The sequence below is a fragment of the Tachysurus fulvidraco genome, chromosome 8 (genome assembly GCF_022655615.1).
Source record: "Tachysurus fulvidraco isolate hzauxx_2018 chromosome 8, HZAU_PFXX_2.0, whole genome shotgun sequence".
NCBI classification, from domain to species: domain Eukaryota; kingdom Metazoa; phylum Chordata; class Actinopteri; order Siluriformes; family Bagridae; genus Tachysurus; species Tachysurus fulvidraco.
The window spans coordinates 13,033,877-13,053,302 of record NC_062525.1 but is presented as its reverse complement, the minus strand read 5'-3'; the positions used below and the strand labels follow the sequence as shown (position 1 = coordinate 13,053,302).

Below are 19,426 nucleotides of genomic sequence, written 5' to 3'. Positions count from 1 at the left end.
AGCTCTAGCCGGAGAGTGACGTCAGCATCAGCTGTGCCCTGATTCAGGGGCAAAAAAATCACTCCTCAGTCACACGACTGCAGCTCCCATATACACACAGCCGTTATTGAATAGTATATGTTTATAATTTGTGTAATATAGTGATATAATATCCAGTAACGCACATATAGCGACTGAAGCCCAGGAAAGTCTAAGAGCATCAGTGTGTTTATTTTCCGTCGAGTCACCCGTTCACTTTCAGCACATAAGGTAAGTCAGGAGAAAGAACATGTCTGCCGTTATAACTGTCTATCTCCTCCGGTTATAAAAACTCTCCACAGGACGTTATACTGTTAGCGTGTGAGCTAATCTGGACTTTGTTTACATCCGGACAGAAGCTAGCTCATCACTAAGCTATTAGCATCATTAGCTTGATGCACACGGTCGGCGTACCTTAGACCAATCTACTAACACTTTATTAGCGCTTTATTACAGGCGAAAAAGGTCTTATTTTTCTGTTAATGTTTCTTACGTGTCGATAAAACACCGATTATATATCTGGGGTGAAAATAATAATTGCTGTGTCACATCTCAGTAGCTAACTGTGCATAGAAGTCCCCTAGTGATGTCACAGACCCATTTCATTTACATGTCGATGGTTATCATTAAGCATGAACATTTGGGGTGTTTGAAGTGTTTTATTCCTCTTACACCTCAGCAGTTTATTCAGTAACGAATGACGTGAGTCTCAGTGGCATAAAAACTGCTGTGTTCTTCATCTGTGAAGCATTTCCAGGTTAGTAGCACAGTTTGTTTCAGTTGTCATGTTGTGTTTCATACTGCTCAGTTGGGTTCAGGTCTGCTGATTGACCTCCAGTCTAAAACCTTCTGCTTTTCCTCCTGATGAAGTCTTGTGTTCAGTACCAGTGTGTGTTTTGAACTGTTGTCTTTCTCCTTGATGACGTTCCTCTTTATTAACTTGGATGCAGATTTCTCTGGAAATTCTCAGACAGATTGTTTCTGTAGTCTTCTGAATTCATTCTGCTGATAATATTGTGAGCTCCATCATCAGTAAAGACTAGAGAGAATGTTCCAGAAGCAGACATGAACAACCTTGTTGTATCGTCTATGCTCAGTGTTTGTGTAGTGGCTCTGATGGAGTTTGTCTCGTTTCTCAGCTTTAACATGGTTTACTTTTCTCCCATAGACAGCTCTCTGGTCTTCATGTTGGTTTTTCCCTTTTAACAGCAAATGCAGTCTTAAGAGTGAAACCCATATACTCAGACCCAGAGTAAACATTCAAAACTGTTAAAACTGTCAATCTAACAGATCAAACCCGGACACCAACAAACACCTGTCACTCACATGCTCCTGTGCTTTTAAAGGGGACTGTATGTTAAATAAATAAATACCTTCTCACAAAATATCATTATTTTTTAATCAGATTGCTTTTTGTTACTGTAAATGAGCAGTTAGTATTGAAACGATAACGTCTTGGAAGCAAAGTAACGGGTGCTGATTGGAAAAGTGTATATCTTTTACAAGACTAAATCCAGCAAGTAGCAGATCTCAGACATATTCTGCTTTAACATGAGGCGGTGGCCTGAAAATGAGCTTTTTTATATTTTGATGAGAACTGATAAATCCCCAGAGCTTCATCTGACCTTGATGCTGATGATGTGTGTGCGCGTGCACTGGTAGCTTTCTTGTCTGTTGTGCTGGAGAGGAGATGAGCAGGATGATAAGTTGTGGTCCTGTGATGTTCCTGATGCTGTGTGTAGAGATAAGAGTGACGATGTGAAGCCCACCTCCCGCACACTGAGTGTATTGTGTTACGGAGGTTACGACAGTGCTAACGGAGATCGCGCGGTTATCCTACTGGAGCTGAGAGAAGTCCTTTTGCCGCATCATTCTTACTGTCAGCTTTATTTCATCTGTCCAGATGAATAGAAATAAAAACTCGAAAATAAACTTTAAATGTGATACACAAAGTAATCCAGTCATTTATTCAGTGCAGCTCTCTGTGTTATCTACTCTCACTTGATAACTTTTCAATCATTGAATTATGAATTTTAATATAATATCAATATTATAATAATTAAATATTTATTATATTCTAAATGAACGTTATTACAAAGCTGAGGTTTTGGGTATGTTGTGTTTTTAGCCATCTAAAGTATAATTTACAGTGTTTTAGTTATTAAAAAATTCAAGCTTAGCAGTGTTTAAAGCATAAATGATCAGGTGCCTGTATGAGCTGATACTCAAAGTACGCTTATCAAACCTTACATTCATGAACACTATGAAATCCACCACTGCTGACGTGTTAATGAAAGGAGTCTGTAACACCCCTGTGTCTGTTACAGCGCCTCAGCGTCTCAGGTGAAGGTGACACGATTCACTGGTGAAATCTTACCCTCTCAGGTCTGACAGCAGACTGTCTCCTGCTCCTCCTTCTCTCTGTGTACTAACACAACCACTGGCTGGAAAAGGGATTTGATCCAGATGTTCTCAGATGCCAGACGTCTGGCTGGTGGCTCTGTGACTCAGTCGTCCTGTCAGAATCCTCTAGTTTGTTGCAAAAGGCTTTCGTTATATTTGTTTTTTCCGATCTTCATCACCTCCATATAAATACGTTTTCAAATTCACAAGCACGTCATGATACACGTCAGATTATGACCAGCTTTGTTCAAGTTTTTTTTTTCCAGGTTCCTGTTTACAATGATGGTATATTTATGTAATGATGTCCAATGCTTTTTTCCTCATTTTTATTATTCTATTTTATTCTGATGATTTAGGATAAAAAAAAACAAAACAGAAGACTTTGTTACTATTGTGTTCGCTCATGTCTGATTAGTATTTAACATGAGCTTAAATGTGATTGGTTGATATTGAACACTTTTTTTAATAAAAACATTACAGTCTGCGACAGTCAGGAGACATATTGCACACCATCTCACGTTCCTAATTCTCCTCCACAGCCAATCAGAGCGCTAGAGAGAAACACGCCATGCTGTTAGTCCATCAGTCCATCAGTACACCACACTCTGCATGTCACTCTTACCCGTAATCCTCCTCCTCTAACTCAGATACAAGCGCACCATCAAAGGCTCCCCAAAGCTAAGGCTTGGACCGTTTTTTGGAGTAAAGCCAGAGCAGTTCTAGGTACAGAGACCAGCAGTGTTTAACTTTTAGAGTAATGAAGGCGTTTATGCTGCTATGTGGCTTAAAATCTGTTCCATTTTCAGATATACAGATATTGCATTAGTCATAAGTGTCTGTTAATCTTAGGACTATTATCATCATCAGCATCATCATCATGATCACACCCGAGCAGAACAGACTGATCTGTTGTGAGTTGTTTGGTAATAAAGGTGTGTCTGTGGTTGCACTTTAGTGACAAACGGCAGAACACACCCAGAAAAGCGCTTAACTTAGTCAAATGAGTGCAGCCGGTATGCAGGTGTGTCTCTGTTCTTGTTACAACCCCATCTGTCCTCAGCACACTCTACACAACCGTTTTAGGACAGAGGAGGTCAGTACCAACCGACATTACTTTCATTCTTTTTTCTCTTGAAGTGTCCTTTTTTTCTTCTGTAATACTACTAAGCTTCGATTTCTAAAAAGGTTTCACTGACCATCGGAGCGAACTCAAAAACCATGCGCTACTTCATCAACATATAAATATTTCATTGAGAATCTGAGCTGGTTGAAGTTATTTCCCACCTACGGTTACGCAATTTCCGAACGGTTACGAAAGGAAACTTTATAGCCTAAATACTCTGTAAAGTAATATTAGGATATAATTAGATATGTGTAGCGATAGATAAGTGTCTAATCCTGTTCACTCCATTCACTCCTGTACATTCCTGTCAGTGTTTTCACGTCAGCGCACGAATGTTAAAGTAGGTCTCAGTCAGTTCCCCTCGAGGCAAACGCGATATGTGGTTAGAGAGTCTTAATGTGTTGCCATAGAGATTTTATATGATGTTGCTTTAGGGTTTCCTGGCTATCCTTAATGCATGAAAAACAGCTTAACAAAGGTTATGTGGTTTCCTTCCTTCTGTAAAGCCGCATAAGTAACTTTTTGTCAGATGTAAGAGCTCTGAAATGAGTCACGCTTTGATCTTTGTAATGGGGATTTGTGCGATGCAGGAGTTGATGGTTTGTTCAAGGCTGTCTGTTACACAGAGTGAACTCTGCACCAGAAGATCACCCTTGCTGTAGCACTCACACTACACCACTTGAATCACTTGTGATCAGGTGTTTTTTGGGACGTATACGTGCTACGCAAACGCTCACAGTGAGGCTCACATGCTACAGCATTTTCACCTGAAGGGAACAATGATGAAATACACCTGATCACCATATCTACATTTCTGCACCATCACAAGCAACAATTCAGTTCAGTTTTATTTGTACAGAGCTTTTAACAGTGGAAATGGTCAAAAAGTAGCATTACAGTACGGTTATAGAACTTAAATTTAATTAGTCCTAATGACCAAGCCACAGGTGACGATCAAGGAAAAAAAAAATCCCAAATCCCCGAGACTACATGAGGAAGAAACCCTGCGAGGAACCAGACTCAAGAGGTGACACCAGATTATGTGATTATAAATACTTTCTCTTCTGTGTCTCTATACTGTAAAGTCAGACAGGGGTAATTGTGTTAAAAGGAACCTGTATGAAAATCATCAAAATCATGTCAGCTGTTTTTGGCTCAGCATAGATGAACATCTCATAAACCCATGATGATCTGTAGGCTGTTTACAGAGTATAGAGCCATCTTCAACAGCAGCGAGATATTTTCAGGTGTACTAGGCTTCAAGCAGAAGTCGAGCATCAGGATGGAACGAGCAGCTCTAGATAGCAGAAGGATGTCAGGAACAGAGAGAGAGAGAGAGACAGAATACATGTGTGTGATCATGTAGTGGCTGAGGACAATAGTGCAGGCATGGCCTTCCAAAAAGGCTAGTTATTACAGCATAACTAAAAGAGAGTCTGCTTTATCTAAGATAAAAACAAAGTTATTTTCAGCGCAATATTTTACTGGGAGCCAATGCAGTGTGGATAAGATCGGAGTGATGCGTTCTCTATATATTTTCTGGTTCCAGTTAGACACTAGCTGCTGCATTCTGGACTAACTGGATCTCGTTTATGCTCCTACTGGGACATCTAGACAGTAAAGCATTACAGTAATTCAACCAAAAGCATGAACTAATGTTTCTGCATAATGCAGTGACCATATTTCTTATCTTAGCAATATTTCTGAGATGAAAAAAGGCTGCCCTTGTGATATCATCTACATGAGCTTCAAATGAAAGGTTCTAGCCTATCAAGTAGAATAGTATAATCAGTGGTGTCAAAAGCTGTACTAAACTCAAGCAACACCAGCAAAGAGACACAACCCCGATCAGAGGCCAGATTTCATGAATGTTATTCCTATGTAGGTGTAAGCAGAACTGCTGTGCTACAACATTTTTAAAGACCATGGCAATAAAGTGTGATATTGGCTTATAGTCGGATAGCTGATGAGAGTAAAGGTCAGACCTGTATTCTTGAAAATTCTTACTGCATTGAGTTTCTGCTAGTGACGTAATTCTAAGAAAGTTCTTAGAAATCTGGGCGTTTCCCCTTTAAAAGAAAAGAGAAGATCCTAGTAACGATAAAAGTTTTTAATAAAGCATCTTAATCCTTAAAAGAGCTCATAAGGTCGAAAAGTGTTAGGAGCAGTGAGGAGGACTTTTAAGAGAAGTGTTTTACTTTAGCGGAGAACAAAATGGCTGAAAGGTGAAAAAGGAGATGTATTTTAAGCAATATCTAATAATGACAGTGAGTTAATAAGATCATTCAGATTAGATCGTGTAGGGATTATTTTTGTGACCAATCATATTAGAGATAACATCTACAACCCAGTGCGGAAATGTGTGTGTATATATCAGTTAGAGAGATGAAATGCCATAATTTGGCACTATGACATTTATGCTTCCGCGCTGTTTACGTTTACATTACATTTATTACATACAGATGTTGGTGCATCTCTAATACGATCTGTCAAGAATGTAATCTCTACACGATATACACTCAAATATCTTAACATAGAGGCAACGTGAAGGCTTGTAATAGACCACATTTTAAAAGTGTTCCCATTATTATATATATATATATATATATATATATATATATATATATATATATATATATATATATAGAGAGATAGAGATAGAGATGGAGAGAGAGAGATTTTCAAATCAACCAATCAGTCTTCAAAAGTATGTGTCTGACCTAGTAACAGGGTTAAGCCTCCTCTCTAAGATCGGATTTGTTATATTTTTCTTTCTCAATGTTGCTCTGTGATTGGTCTTGAATCCTTCTTAAGATAAGATTTCTAGTTAGAAATATTTAAGCTAAATTAGGAGCACTCTAATATTATTCTTAGCCTCTTTACGACTACGGACCCTGGTTTTTTTAGAGGTCAGGGTAGAATAGATTATTTCAATAAAGGACTGATCAATCTACATGTAATAAATCTCATACACAGACACAGTAGGACATGCAGTGAAACGCTTCTTATGTCTGTGCTTATATATAAAAATAGATTTGAAAGTCAGATAAAAATGTAAAGTAAAATAGAAACATTTTATTAGTGCAATTTTGCAAACTGTGTAAAAGTCCAGTTGAAGCAGTGGATGATGTGAGACAAGCCCAGAAAAGTCCAAGCACTGGGTGTTCTCCTGTTTCTCTCTATGTGGAAGCACTTCTCTGACTGTAACAGAGAGAAGAGAAGGTTGTTTGGATGGTTATGGCTTCTGATATTATCAGTTTGACCTGACTGTTTATCTTGTGTGATTTATATAGAATTTATATAGAAAAAATATATAGTATTGTTTATTGGTCATTTTTTTTTTGACACACACACACACACACACACACACACACACACACACACACACACACACACACACACACACACACACACACACACACACACACACACACACAGTAAGTGGAGGATTATGGGTAGTTTGCTGAAGGTTCCATTTATATCTCTACTGACCCACTGAAACACAGCTCACATGGCAGTGGTTTTTATGAACGGTCCTTCAGCTTTTAACTGCAGCTTTGACTAAAGTAGCAGATTGTAAACAGATCCAGTCTCCTGCCCCACCATTACTGTCATTCTGCCCCGCTACCCCCTCCAATCCCTCCACTACTGAGAGCCATCAGATCGGTAACATAGACAGTGTTTGAAGTTTCTGTTCATTCAAACAGAGATTAAAATTTTTTAGTACTCAGACTTTGATACTGTTTGGTTTTTATAACGTTCTCTCTTAATCTAAACGAATGAGTAATATTAGATTTTTTTAATGGTGAATTATTGTTAATTATTAAAGAACCAAAACACTTTGTATACATTTATAGTTACTTCTGATATTGTGTTATGTGTTATGGTGGTGAGCTGCATGTCTATCATATCTTGTCTATTTATCATAGAAAGATAAGAAATTTTTGGTTTTTGGAAAATTAATGCAAAAATATAACGATTATGTTATAAACCTTTGACCATGCATTCTTGCAATCTCGTCCTAATGAGAATCTTGAACAGTAGCGTTTAATTTTTTTTTACAGTAGTCACTTTTTTCTTTTTTCCAGTCTTTTTTGATTGTATGATCCCCATTGAGGGATATAAATGACGAACCGGTGTTTGTTCATTATCATTGGTACATCTCTAGCTTCCAGCGGTAATCAGTACCAAGCCATAGTCACAGGATAAGTGTCCTCTTCTTACAGTGAATGAAGGTCTTGTTCAATTTTGCCGCTGAAAACTACCAATAAGAACCATAGATTCTACTTTGTATTCAACAAAGTCAGAAAGTGACACAAAATAACACAGTATTTTACAGATTTCTTTATATACAGCCATCTTTTTGTATCTTCTTCTCACCTTTGGCCTACTGAACCACATATACAAGCTCTACAGCTATACCAAAGGACTGTTCTGATCATCTGGTACATCATTGTTCACTACGTATCTCTGCTAACTTGCCATATTGTTGCTCATTAAACCTCACTCACCACTCATGCACCACACTTGGTTGGGTTCTCCCTCTGAGTTCTCTCCTTAGTATATCTCTTGTCATTCAGGCAATTACTGAGCCTACAGTACATGTTGATATCACTATTAAATAGTTTCTTCCCATACTATGTTTGCTGTTGAATCTGCTGGACACTCTCTAAAATACTGCCCTAGAGCTGGGGTTGGGTTTCCCTTGCACACTCCTTCTTATTTATTTACACGGGTCAGATATCTCCAACTTTTCATGACACCGAGTGGTTAGCCATGCTGTAAGATTGAAGGTTACTGCAGCTGGTGTCTGAATGTCATAACAGCTGAAGACAGACACCTGTTCTGTGTATACTGACTATCTTAAGACTTAGATACTCAGTTGCCTGAATCTGTAATATGCACCAAAGCCTAAACAGCCAACTAGTCATAAATATCACAAACCCACAGCTCGGAATGTACTCTTTTGCACAGTATGGTCACAGATTTTGCTGAGAGCTGTGAAGCACAGATAAGCCAGGTAAGCTCTATGGAGATATTTGTGTTAAACTAGAACAAACATTCCAGTCTACAGACAAGCCTTAGGCACACCACCAGACCTGTAGTAGTCTTATGAATCCATAAAGAGTAACACAACCACTACCAAAAAGTTGCACAAAACACACACATTAAAGGCTGGAACAGTTTACAACTAAAAACCTACTAGGGTTCATGGGCTTCTTGATATTAAACCTGAAAAGCTGAAGGACTTTATGATAGAACCTGGTGTGGTTATGTGATTAAGGTCGGTTTGGAAGCCACCATAGTGCACCACAGCATCATGACATTATTCTTGGGGCTCACTAATTTACTTTGCCATTTCTGAAAGGGGCAAGAACTTCTGTTCATTGAAGTTCCATGAGATGCATTTGCTACCCGATGCATCTAACTCTCCATCTCTTTTGTTTTACTCCTAGCTCGGACCCCGTGCTCACACCCATGGTGGGGGAAGTAGTCAATGGAGGACACCACCCTCAAGCAGCCTACAATGGTTTCCAGATTACCAAAATTTGGCTCTCGTACTACACCTGCTGCTGGACCATTAACCAATGGCTCAACCCATAATGTTTCCTTTGGATGGGCTAAAGGTGTACCCGTAGGAAAGCAGAACGGCGTCTCTGCCCCCTTTCCTTTGAAGGGGAGGAAGGGGAGGGAGGAGTGTGGAGAGAAAGTTTCAGATTCAAGAGAAGAGGCTCGAGTTGTTGCCCGTTCTCAGCAGCAGCCACGCTCTGCAGTTAGGCAAATTAGGAAGCCCACAGCTGCCCCAGTGGTTAAAACCCAACGTTCTATTCCTACTGTACCAAGTACCAACCATAGGACGATTACTCAACCCATAAAAACAAATCCACATAATATCGTCCCCAAACAGCCCTCACCCGTCCAGCCACTATGCAACAAAATTGTTCCGACTGTAGTCGCAGCTAGCCAGGGCTCTTCCCCCTCTCCCCATGGAAGTCTACAGAGCAGCCTATCTCACTCTAGTGACAGCCTGAAATCCCTCTCTGTGGAGAATGTTGTGCGATCTCAAAGCTTCTCTTATTCAAAGACGCATGAAACCACCACTAACCCTCCTCTGACACGTTCCATATCATTTAACCGGGCAACAGAGTTAGAAAAAGAGCTGCCCAGGCCACTGGCACAGTCTCCGGTAGCCAGGTCTCCTGTCACCCAGGCCTCCATGGTGTTCGATCATGTATCAAAGCCTACAACAAGTACATGTACCATCTCCTCCATACCACCATCAACGTTGAAGAAATCTCTTCTGCCTAATTGCACTGATGGCAAACCATCATTACTTAGCTATAAGCTAATGCGATCATCACTCATCAAGCAACCCCGCACAGTTGTACCGGTTAAAGTCCAAGGGAAGATGCAATTTACAGAGAGGGATAGAGATTCTCAAGAAAAATCTACACCCATTTCTGAACCATCCAGCAGCACACACAGTGCTGGAACTTCTCCTGAGGAACCCTTTTCCACCAAGGAGGCAAGTGACAGCCAAGGTCAGTCTCTGGAGATCTTGGAGGACATGTCTTTATCGTCCACATCCTCTCTGGAACGTAATGATGTGAGCGAAGAATACATGGATGACTTTGATGACTTGGGACACGGAGCCGGAATCCTACTCATGCCTGTTAATGAAGGAAAAAATGATCGGTTAGGGCTTTTCAAGGAGAGTAACCTTCATTGTGAGGAGGGGTCTTCAGCAGCGAGCCTGCACAGCTTTGAGTCCGAGACAGTAGACTGGGCTGATCTAGGCCTCACAGGTAAGTGTAGGTACACTTTTCTTTTGAGAGGATGTTGTGCACATTACCAAAAGTAAAAGTCTTGACCTTTTCTTGTGTTGTTTGTTCTGGGCAGGTAACAGGGAGGTGGATGATGCCTCACATCGCCTTGGTGCTCGAGCACTGTCTGCAGACAGAGATTTACTGCATGGCTCCTCCCTGGAGCTTTCCCCTTCAGACAGCTCCGGAGGAACTTACATGTGGGATGAGGAGGTTCTGGAGCCGATTGGACGGACTACACAACTCTGTCGAAGCTATGAGTCCAACCTTAACAGCATGGTAAGTTGTGCTTCATAGGGTGTGGGTATGTAAGTGTAGACCAGTAACAAGTTGCAACAGCTGATGGTGTACAATAAAGCGTAGAATGGGCCACTTTTATCAAAATGGATACAAAGAGATTTTTTATAAATCTTTTTTTTACGTAGCATTCAAGAAAATTCCACCTTCATTAAAAATAAAAAATAGCAGTGAAAATGACTGTGTAAATCTCCTATAAGGACACTCACTAATGTGAACTTTGTTCATCTTTAGATCTTAATTATTAATGAGACAGTAGCTTTAATAGTCAAGTCTATAATGAGAGCCGTTCCATAATACTGCTTCTACCATGTTTGATAGACGATGTGGTTTGCATTGAATCATGAACTTTTCCTGTCCTTTATTGTTCACAGATCATTTTGACATTTTTGGCTCATTGTTAATGTGACGTTTATGGGTGTTGCTAAATCAACATCAGCTGCACTGTTAATGTGCTTGGTCATTTACATCTGATTGGCATTTATCAGTATACTCGAATAAGAAAAAAAATTGCTTTACTGGAACGTTTCAAACTTCTGTACATTTTCGTTTCAGTTTGGCCAAGAGAATACGTACCCACAACTTTAATAAACGAATGAGGTTTATAAAATGTGCTCTATATAAAATGATTGACACAATTATTGATTTTTTTTACAACTTTATTAATTCTTTAAGGAAATTAAACCTCCAGCTTGACTAACCTTGACATTGCAACAAGATTAATGCTGCATTAACAAAGATAGAAAATAATTTGATGTAACTCTACATTAGATTCAGTTTGATATCCAAAACAAACACTGTAAGCTCTGCTTCTTGCTAGAAAGAGTATTCTTATCTTATCTTATCTGAGAATCTTATATATGTGTTTTTTTGTGTGTTTTGTATATGATCTTCGAATAAGAATCTTGAGGATCAGGTCATTCTCATTAACATAAACAAACCGGGACTGGACCTGAAGTGAGGCTTTTTTTTCAGGTCACATTAAATTTGCTCGCCTTTTGATTTAAAGTGTTTTTATTTTACAATTTAGTTTTAAATTGAGTTAGAATAACAAACCTCTGTTGGAAGGGAATTGATGATTTCAGGTTTTTTTTTATTTCCTGGAAGCCCCACCTTCAGATAGATGTGCATGGTGTGCGAGCGCCCTCTTGTGGTCTTTATTAGTATTGTGTGAATGCTTTACTAATAGAGAGATACTGGCTTCACTTTACACTTTTTACAGGCAGCAAACATTACACTATTTTATTATTTTTACATAAGGGATGTCAAGTAAACGTAATATATAATATTAAGAATAAAATACCGCATAACGGACAACAAAATACAATATAATGTTCATTTCAAATCAATTTTGTTTGTGTAGCACTTTTAAAAATAAACATTGTGACAGCAATGGTCACAAAGCAGCCTTATCAGTAATATATAGATTATGGATAAGAATTTTACGTTTATAATTTTATCCCTAACGAGAGAGTCAGAAGTGACCTTGGTGAGGAAAAACTCCCTGAGACGATACAAGGAAGAGCGAACTAGTATTTCAGCATCACATAGAGACATTCTATTTATTATTTTAACTATATTTCTGAGATAAAAGAAGGCTACCTTTGTGAAATTATCTACACAAGCTTCAAATGAGAGACCAAAGTCAATAATCACACCAAGGTCTTTTACTGCTGCAGTTGATGAAACAGAAAGACCATCCAGAGTTACTCTGTAATCTGAAAACTTACTTCAGGCTGGTCCTAGTACAAGCACTTGAAAGACAAACTAATAAAGACAGAGCTTCATAGAACAACACAGATCTAAGGATTTATGTAAGACAAAAGACAGACAGTGCAGACAAACGATACAAAACACTACAAGACAATACACAAAAGCAGCACAGACCGGAATACATGCTGTATATTCTACAGTACATGTGCAAAAATACTGGAATGAGCACTTAATATGATGTATTTTGGAAGAGTGTGTATTTGGTATAGGACAGTGCAGTCCATACAGTTGTGTGTGTGTATTGTGTTCAGTACAGTTCAATTCAGTAACTGATGAGTCTGATGGCTTGTGGGAAGAAACTGTTACACAGACTGGTCTTGAGGGCCCGAATGCTTCGGTACCTTTTCCCAGACAGCAGGAGGGTGAAGAGTGTGTGGGAGGTGTGTGTGAGGTCATTCACAATGCTGTTGGCCTTGTGGATGCAGCGAGTGGTGTAAATGTTCATGACAGAGGGAAGAGACACTCCAATGATCTTCACAGCTGTCCTCACTATCCACTGCATGGTCTTGCGATTCGAGATGGTACAGTTCCCAAACCAGACAGTGATGCAGCTGATCAGAATGGTCTCAGTGGTCCCTCTGTAGAACGTAGTAAGAATGGGGGGAGGGAGATGGGATTTTCTCAGCCTTCGTAAAAGAAAGTAGAGATGCTGCTGGGCTTTCTTTTTGTTGAGTGACCAGAGGTTCTCCGCTACATGAACACAGAGGAATTTTGTGCTCTTGACAATCTCTACAGATGATCCGTCGATGTTTAGTAGAGAGTGGTCGCTCTGTGCAGTTTTGAAGTCAACTACCATCTCTTTAGTTTTATCAGAATTCAGAGACAGGTTGTTGGCTCTACACCAGGCAGTTAGCAGTTGTACCTCCTCTCTGTATGTTTACTTGTCGTTCGTCCTGATGAGACCCACCACGGTTGTGTCATCGGCGAACTATGCAAATGTACTGTATGGTTTACGTGATAACACACATGTATTATGACTATGACACATTTAAATTGGGATGAGATAATGGTCTGAAATAGCTCCAGGCTGTGAAGAATGAAACAAGACAATATTTTCTATATTTAAAATAAAACGGTTTTACATGTTCGACTATCGCTACGTGCTATGTCACTTCCAGCATGCTTCACCTCCTCATTTCAGTGTTTTGCAGTGTTCCTTTCCAGAAATAGATTTGTGCTGTAACCCTGAGCTGAATATAACAGCATAGCCGTACTATGCTTAGAGTGTGTGTACATGCGTACACGTTATATTATAAAATAAACTGTAATCGCCTTTAGGGGGCAGTGTGGTTCAGACCATTAATACAAATGTGCACACACACACACACACACACACACACACACACACACACACACACACACACACACACACACACACACACACACACACACAATCTCATTCAAATCAGTGTTTTTCCTGATGTTTCCATGCTCCGAAAGTGAGTATGGTCCTGCACCAAGCTCATGTTAAACCTGAAGTCCAGCTGAGTCTGATGTCTAGACCTGCTGTCTGCTGCTGATGATAATTACATTAATCATTACATTGGCATAGATTACCAAGTATTAGCATATATTACTGTATTATTTTAATCAGCATAATATTTAGTGGCCAAAATATTTTCCTTAGTGTACTGTTTTCAAGTGTAAACTGTTTTCTATCAGATACCTGCCATCAGACGTCTCACGTTTCTAGCTGGAACACATGAAAGCTGAGAGGAAGCTGTGATTATAGGTTCAGTCAAATGTTTAGTTTAATGTAGATATGACAAAGATACGTTAAAGGTGGGGTCTCCATTGTTTGAAAGCTAATGTTGACATTTGAAATCACCAAAACAAACACGCCCCTAAACCAAATGGGTCCCACCACTGTTTTGATAGCTCCGCCCCACACATACACCAGACATAAGTATACAAGTAGACAAGTATAACCCAGACGAGTATTATGGTGGAACCTGTTGGGGCAGCTGGCTGAGGGTATATTTTTATCAATAAATGAACTCAATGAGTAATACAATGGTAATACAAATGTGTTTTTGTAGTACTGTGTGTTGTACCGTGAAAGGTTTAGCTCTGTTTCACGCAGAAGATGTTTAGTTCTCTCCAGCGCTGGAAAGCTGATCCTATATTAACACGGGTCCTATTTCTTGCCTTATCGTAAGACTTTCTTTGCTTTCTTTCTTTGTTTTCATCACCCATGTCAATGTTAAAACCGCTTTCTGCTAATGTCACACATGCGCACTGAACACTCTCTCCGCACAAATTGACAAGACATGCCCCTCATTGGCTACACGTTTGTTTTGTTTGGTGGCCCAATGCAGTTTTCTGAAGCATTTCTCAAAAATCGGAGACCCCAACTTTAAGCATGATCAGTGAGAAATGAGACAGATGTATTTAAAAGTAATGAAACTAACAGAGAGATCAACCTATGTTCCTTTGGTTAATCTGCCTTTCTAGGTGTTATGTAGTTATGCTGTATTATGCTCTGTGGCCCATTTATCTTGTAGTAATATAATAGTAATAATAATAATAATATTATGATATAATATAATAAATATAATAACATATTTATGGTCAAAACAGGGAATTGCTGTAAATGTAATTGCTAATCACACACTTGTCATATTGGAGGTTTTAATCCTAATTGGTGTATTTGAAAAGCACTCCACAGCTGCCAAACACCGGTTTTATAACGACTCATTGAATATTAATTAACACCTATAAAAAAAAAGGAAAAATGTAAGCACAGACAGTGCATTTATGAAGCACAAAATCATTTATGTCGTGTTGTTAAGATTGACAGAAAGGTGATCGTGAAGTCGACAATCTCTGTACATCAGAATTGTTTGCACCTATGTGGCCTTTGTTTCCCACACAACAAAGAGAAATAAGTCTCCTTTACAATGCGTTTCCAATGTTTTGAGCTGTAAATGAGGTGGGAATATTGCAAAAAATTTGGCAACCCTGATTTATAGTATTAAATCATCAAGCAAAAGATAATGTAACTAGAATCCTTGTGCAGATTTAGCAAATAAATTAGGTGTGAAAATAGCCAAGAAATCGTTTCGATTAGTCTTACTCACACGCTGGTATTTAAAAGTGAGGACATGTCACTAGCGTTCCCACTATCACCACACTTATGTTTTTTACATCAATATATAACATCAATATATACGAATTTCTTCTTCTTAAAACACTATTCATTCTGGCTGATGTGTAGGAAGCATCTCTGACTTTCTGTCTGTGTTTGAGAGATGCAAGATATCAGAGTGAGTAAAGATGAGTAAGGACTTAATTCATGAGTTGTTAAGGATTACAGCATGGCCCACTAGGGGGCAGTGCAGTTTCACAGTGGTGGTAGTGAGATGATTGTGCATTGTGCAAAGGATCACCAGGCTGAGAGCTGCAGAACCACACCATGGGTTCCTTTTATCTCTCTCATCTGTTTCCTCTTTCATTTCTCTTTCTCCGGTCTCTCACCTTCCATCAGTCATCCATACTCAAACTCCTTCAGCTTTATCTAAATCATCACATATCTCTGCCAGATCTGGGGACCTGTTTATCTGAGGTCATTGTGACCATTAGACTAAGTCTCCCTGAACTCTCTGTTACCCTGAGAGATTCAGTGTTACATGAGGTCACCATTACCCTGAGATGACTGGGGTCACAGATACCTTGAGATTATTGTTACCCCGAGGTCACCATTAGCCTACGCACACTATTAATTGTGAATTCCCTGTAACCCTGTTGTCACTGTTACCCAGAGGTTATTGGAGTCCTAATCTTCCTGACACCCCAAGCTCCCTGTTACCCTGAGAACCCTGTTAGCCAGAGCTTCCTATTACTCTAAGGTCAGTGTTACCATGGGACTCACTGGTACCCTGAGGTCACTGGTACCTTCAATTTAATTTTATTTGCATAGTGCATTTAACAGTGGACATTGTCTCAAAACAGCTTTACAGAAATATAAAAATATAGCTTAGATTAATATTTATCTCTAATTAGCAAGCCTGAAGCAACAAAAGGAAAAATCTCCGTGAGATGGTTTGAGGAAGAATCCTTGAGAGGAACCAGACTTAAATGGGTGCCCATCCTCATTTGGGTGACACCGGAGAGGGGAATTGTAAATATTGTTCTTTCGATAACTTTTTATAGTCAACTGAAATTGTGCAACCAGGAGCTTGTAGGTCAGCATGATTTCTAAGTTCATAATAGAACTCTAAATGTTCACTGATGAAGACCCAAGCGCAAAACTGACTGCTGCAACAGCAGCTCAAAGATGGTGCCAGTGTCTTCATGTGGTTTTATCCACTGCAATCCCATGGGTCTTTGTATTTTCTGACATTATTCTTTGCAAATCCTCTCAAGCTCAGACAATTTGGTTGAGGATCGTTGGTGGACAGCGGTTTTCAGGTCTCTCCAGAGATGTGCAATAGGGTTCAAGTCAGGGCTTTGGCATGGCCACTCTAGGACATTTACAGAGTCGTCCCTAAGCCACTCCTGTGTTGCCTTGTCTGTGTGTTTAGAGTTGTTGTCATGTTGGAAGGTGAACCTTGGGTCTAGTCTGAGGTCCTGAGAGGTTTTTATTGCATTCAGCTTTCACTCAACCCTGACCAGTCTCCCTGACCTAGCTGGTAAAAACACCCCCACATCATTATGCTGTCACCACCATTCTTCAGTGTTAGGGTGGTATTGGGCATGTTATGAGCGGTGCCTGGATTCCTCCAGATATAACATTTAGTATTAAGGCAAAACAGTTAAATTTAGGTTTCATCAGACCAGAGAATCTTGTTCCTCACAGTCTAAGAGCCCTTTAGGTGTTTTTTTGTTTTACACTGAGGAGAGTCTTCCATCTAGCCATTCTACCATAAAGTCCAAATCAGCAGAAATGGTTGTCCTTCTGGAACTTTGTTCTATCTCCACATAGGATCTCTGGAGGTCAGTCAGAGTGACCAACAGGTTCTCGGTCACCTCTCTTTACTGAAGCCCTTCTCCCCCGATTGCTCAGTTTGGCCAGGTGACCAGCTCATGGAAAGTCCCTGGAGTCCTGGTTGTGCCAGAGTTCATTTATTTGAGAATTATGCCTTTAACCTCATGGCTTGGTTTTTGCTCTGATATGCATTGTCAGCTGTGAGGCCTTCTATAGTCAAGTCAAGAAGCTTTTATTGTCATTTCAACCATACTGTATATAGCTGTTGCAGTACACAGTGAAATGAGACAACGTTTCTCCAGGATCATAGTGCTACATAAAACAAAGACAGGGCTAAGGACATGTAAGTAGTCTTAGCCACATAAAGTGCAACTGTGCAACCTGGTGCAAACAGTGTAGGACAAGACAAACAAGACAGACAAGACAGTGCAGGACAAAAGACAGTGCAGACACAAAGTTACAAGACAATACAAAAAGTACAAAAAAATACAACACACAAAAGACAATAAACAGTGTATATACAATATACTGTGTGTGAATACTGAATGTTCAAACAGTATGTAGTGTGGTAACATTAGAATGAACACAGTTTCTTAGCAGCAGGTCCTTGGGATAATGTATAGAATTGTGCAAAAAACAGCAAATGATTGAAATATTGTATAGTATGTGCGAAATGGCTGAGATATTGTACAATATGTGCAACAATATGTGCAATGTTGGACAGGTTGTGCAAAAACAGCAGAAAAGTGTGCAAAACGGCATGTAAACAGTTTGATGGATTGTAATCAGCATGTAAACAGTTTGATGTGTCAGTGTGTGTGTTTTGTGAGTGTCTGTGCAGTCCATACAGATGATGTGTGTGTATGTTGTGCTCAGTACAGTTCAGTTCAGTTCAGTTATTGAGAAGTCTGATGGCTTGTGGGAAGAAACTGTTACACAGTCTGGTCGTGAGGGCCCGAATGCTTCGGTAACTTTTTCCAGACGGCAGGAGGGTGAAGAGTGTGTGTGAGGTGTGTGTGAGGTCATTCACAATGCTGTTGGCTTTGCGGATGCAGCGTGTGGTGTAAGTGTCCATGATAGAGGGAAGAGAGACCCCAATGATCTTCACAGCTGTCCTCACTATCCACTGCAGGGTTTTGCGAACCGAGATCGTACAGTTCCCAAACCAGACAGTGATGCAGCTGCTCAGTATGCTCTCAATGGCCCCTCTGTAGAACATGGTCAGTATAGGGAGAGGGAGATGTGCCTTTCTCAGTCTTTGTAGGAAGTAGAGACGCTGCTGGGCTTTCTTGGTGATGGCGCTGGTGTTGAGTGACCAGGTGAAGTTCTCCACTAGATGAACACCAAGAAATTTGGTGCTCTTGACGATCTCTACAGATGATCCGTCGATGTTCAGCGGAGAGTGGTCGCTCTGTGCTCTCCTGAAGTCCACAACCATCTCTTTAGTTTTATCCACATTCAGAGAAAGGTTATTGGCTCTACACCAGGCAGTTAGTTGTTGCACCTCCTCCCTGTATGCTGACTCGTCGTTCTTGTTGATGAGACCCACCACGGTCGTGTCATCGGCGAACTTGATAATATGATTCCATCTGTGCATTGCTGCAGCATGCAGCCTTGAGGAGCTCCAGTGTTCAGTGTGGTGGTGCTGGAGATGCTGTTCCCGATCCGGACTGACTGAGGTCTCCCAGTCAGGAAGTCCAGGATCCAGTTACAGAGGGAGGTGTTTAGTCCCAGCAGGCTCAGCTTCCCAATCAGGTGCTGAGGAATGATTGTATTGAATGCTGAACTAAAGTCTATGAACAGCATTCGTACATAAGTGTTTTACATAAGGAGGTGTGTACCTTTTCAAATCATGTCCGAGCAATTGAATTTACCACAGGTGGACTCAAATTTCAGTTGTTGTTGATAAGGGTCTGAATACTTATGTACATATGATATGAATGTACATATGATATGAATTTGAATGATTCGACAAAATTTAAAAAATGTGAAGGGGGTCTGAATATTTTCTGAATGCACTGTATACGTTTGAAGAGAGAGAGCGAGAGAGAGAAGGGAAAT

At 40.0% G+C, this 19,426-nt stretch overlaps 1 protein-coding gene across 5 annotated transcripts in view; it reads left to right on the top strand.

The window, feature by feature from the left end:
- The window catches only part of ccser2b (coiled-coil serine-rich protein 2b), a 51,753-nt gene continuing 32,327 nt past the window's right edge, over nucleotides 1–19,426 (top strand). For 2 of the 5 annotated variants that reach the window (XM_047817306.1, XM_047817305.1), the window contains exons 1-3: nucleotides 2–249; nucleotides 9,001–10,350; nucleotides 10,445–10,647. In XM_047817306.1, coding sequence (XP_047673262.1) covers nucleotides 9,042–10,350; nucleotides 10,445–10,647 — 1,512 coding nt within the window. In that variant the 5' untranslated portion in view covers nucleotides 2–249; nucleotides 9,001–9,041. Of the gene's footprint in view, nucleotides 250–9,000; nucleotides 10,351–10,444; nucleotides 10,648–19,426 lie in introns of all 5 variants that reach the window. The other 3 variants (XM_047817307.1, XM_047817304.1, XM_027177522.2) reach the window with 3 other exon arrangements.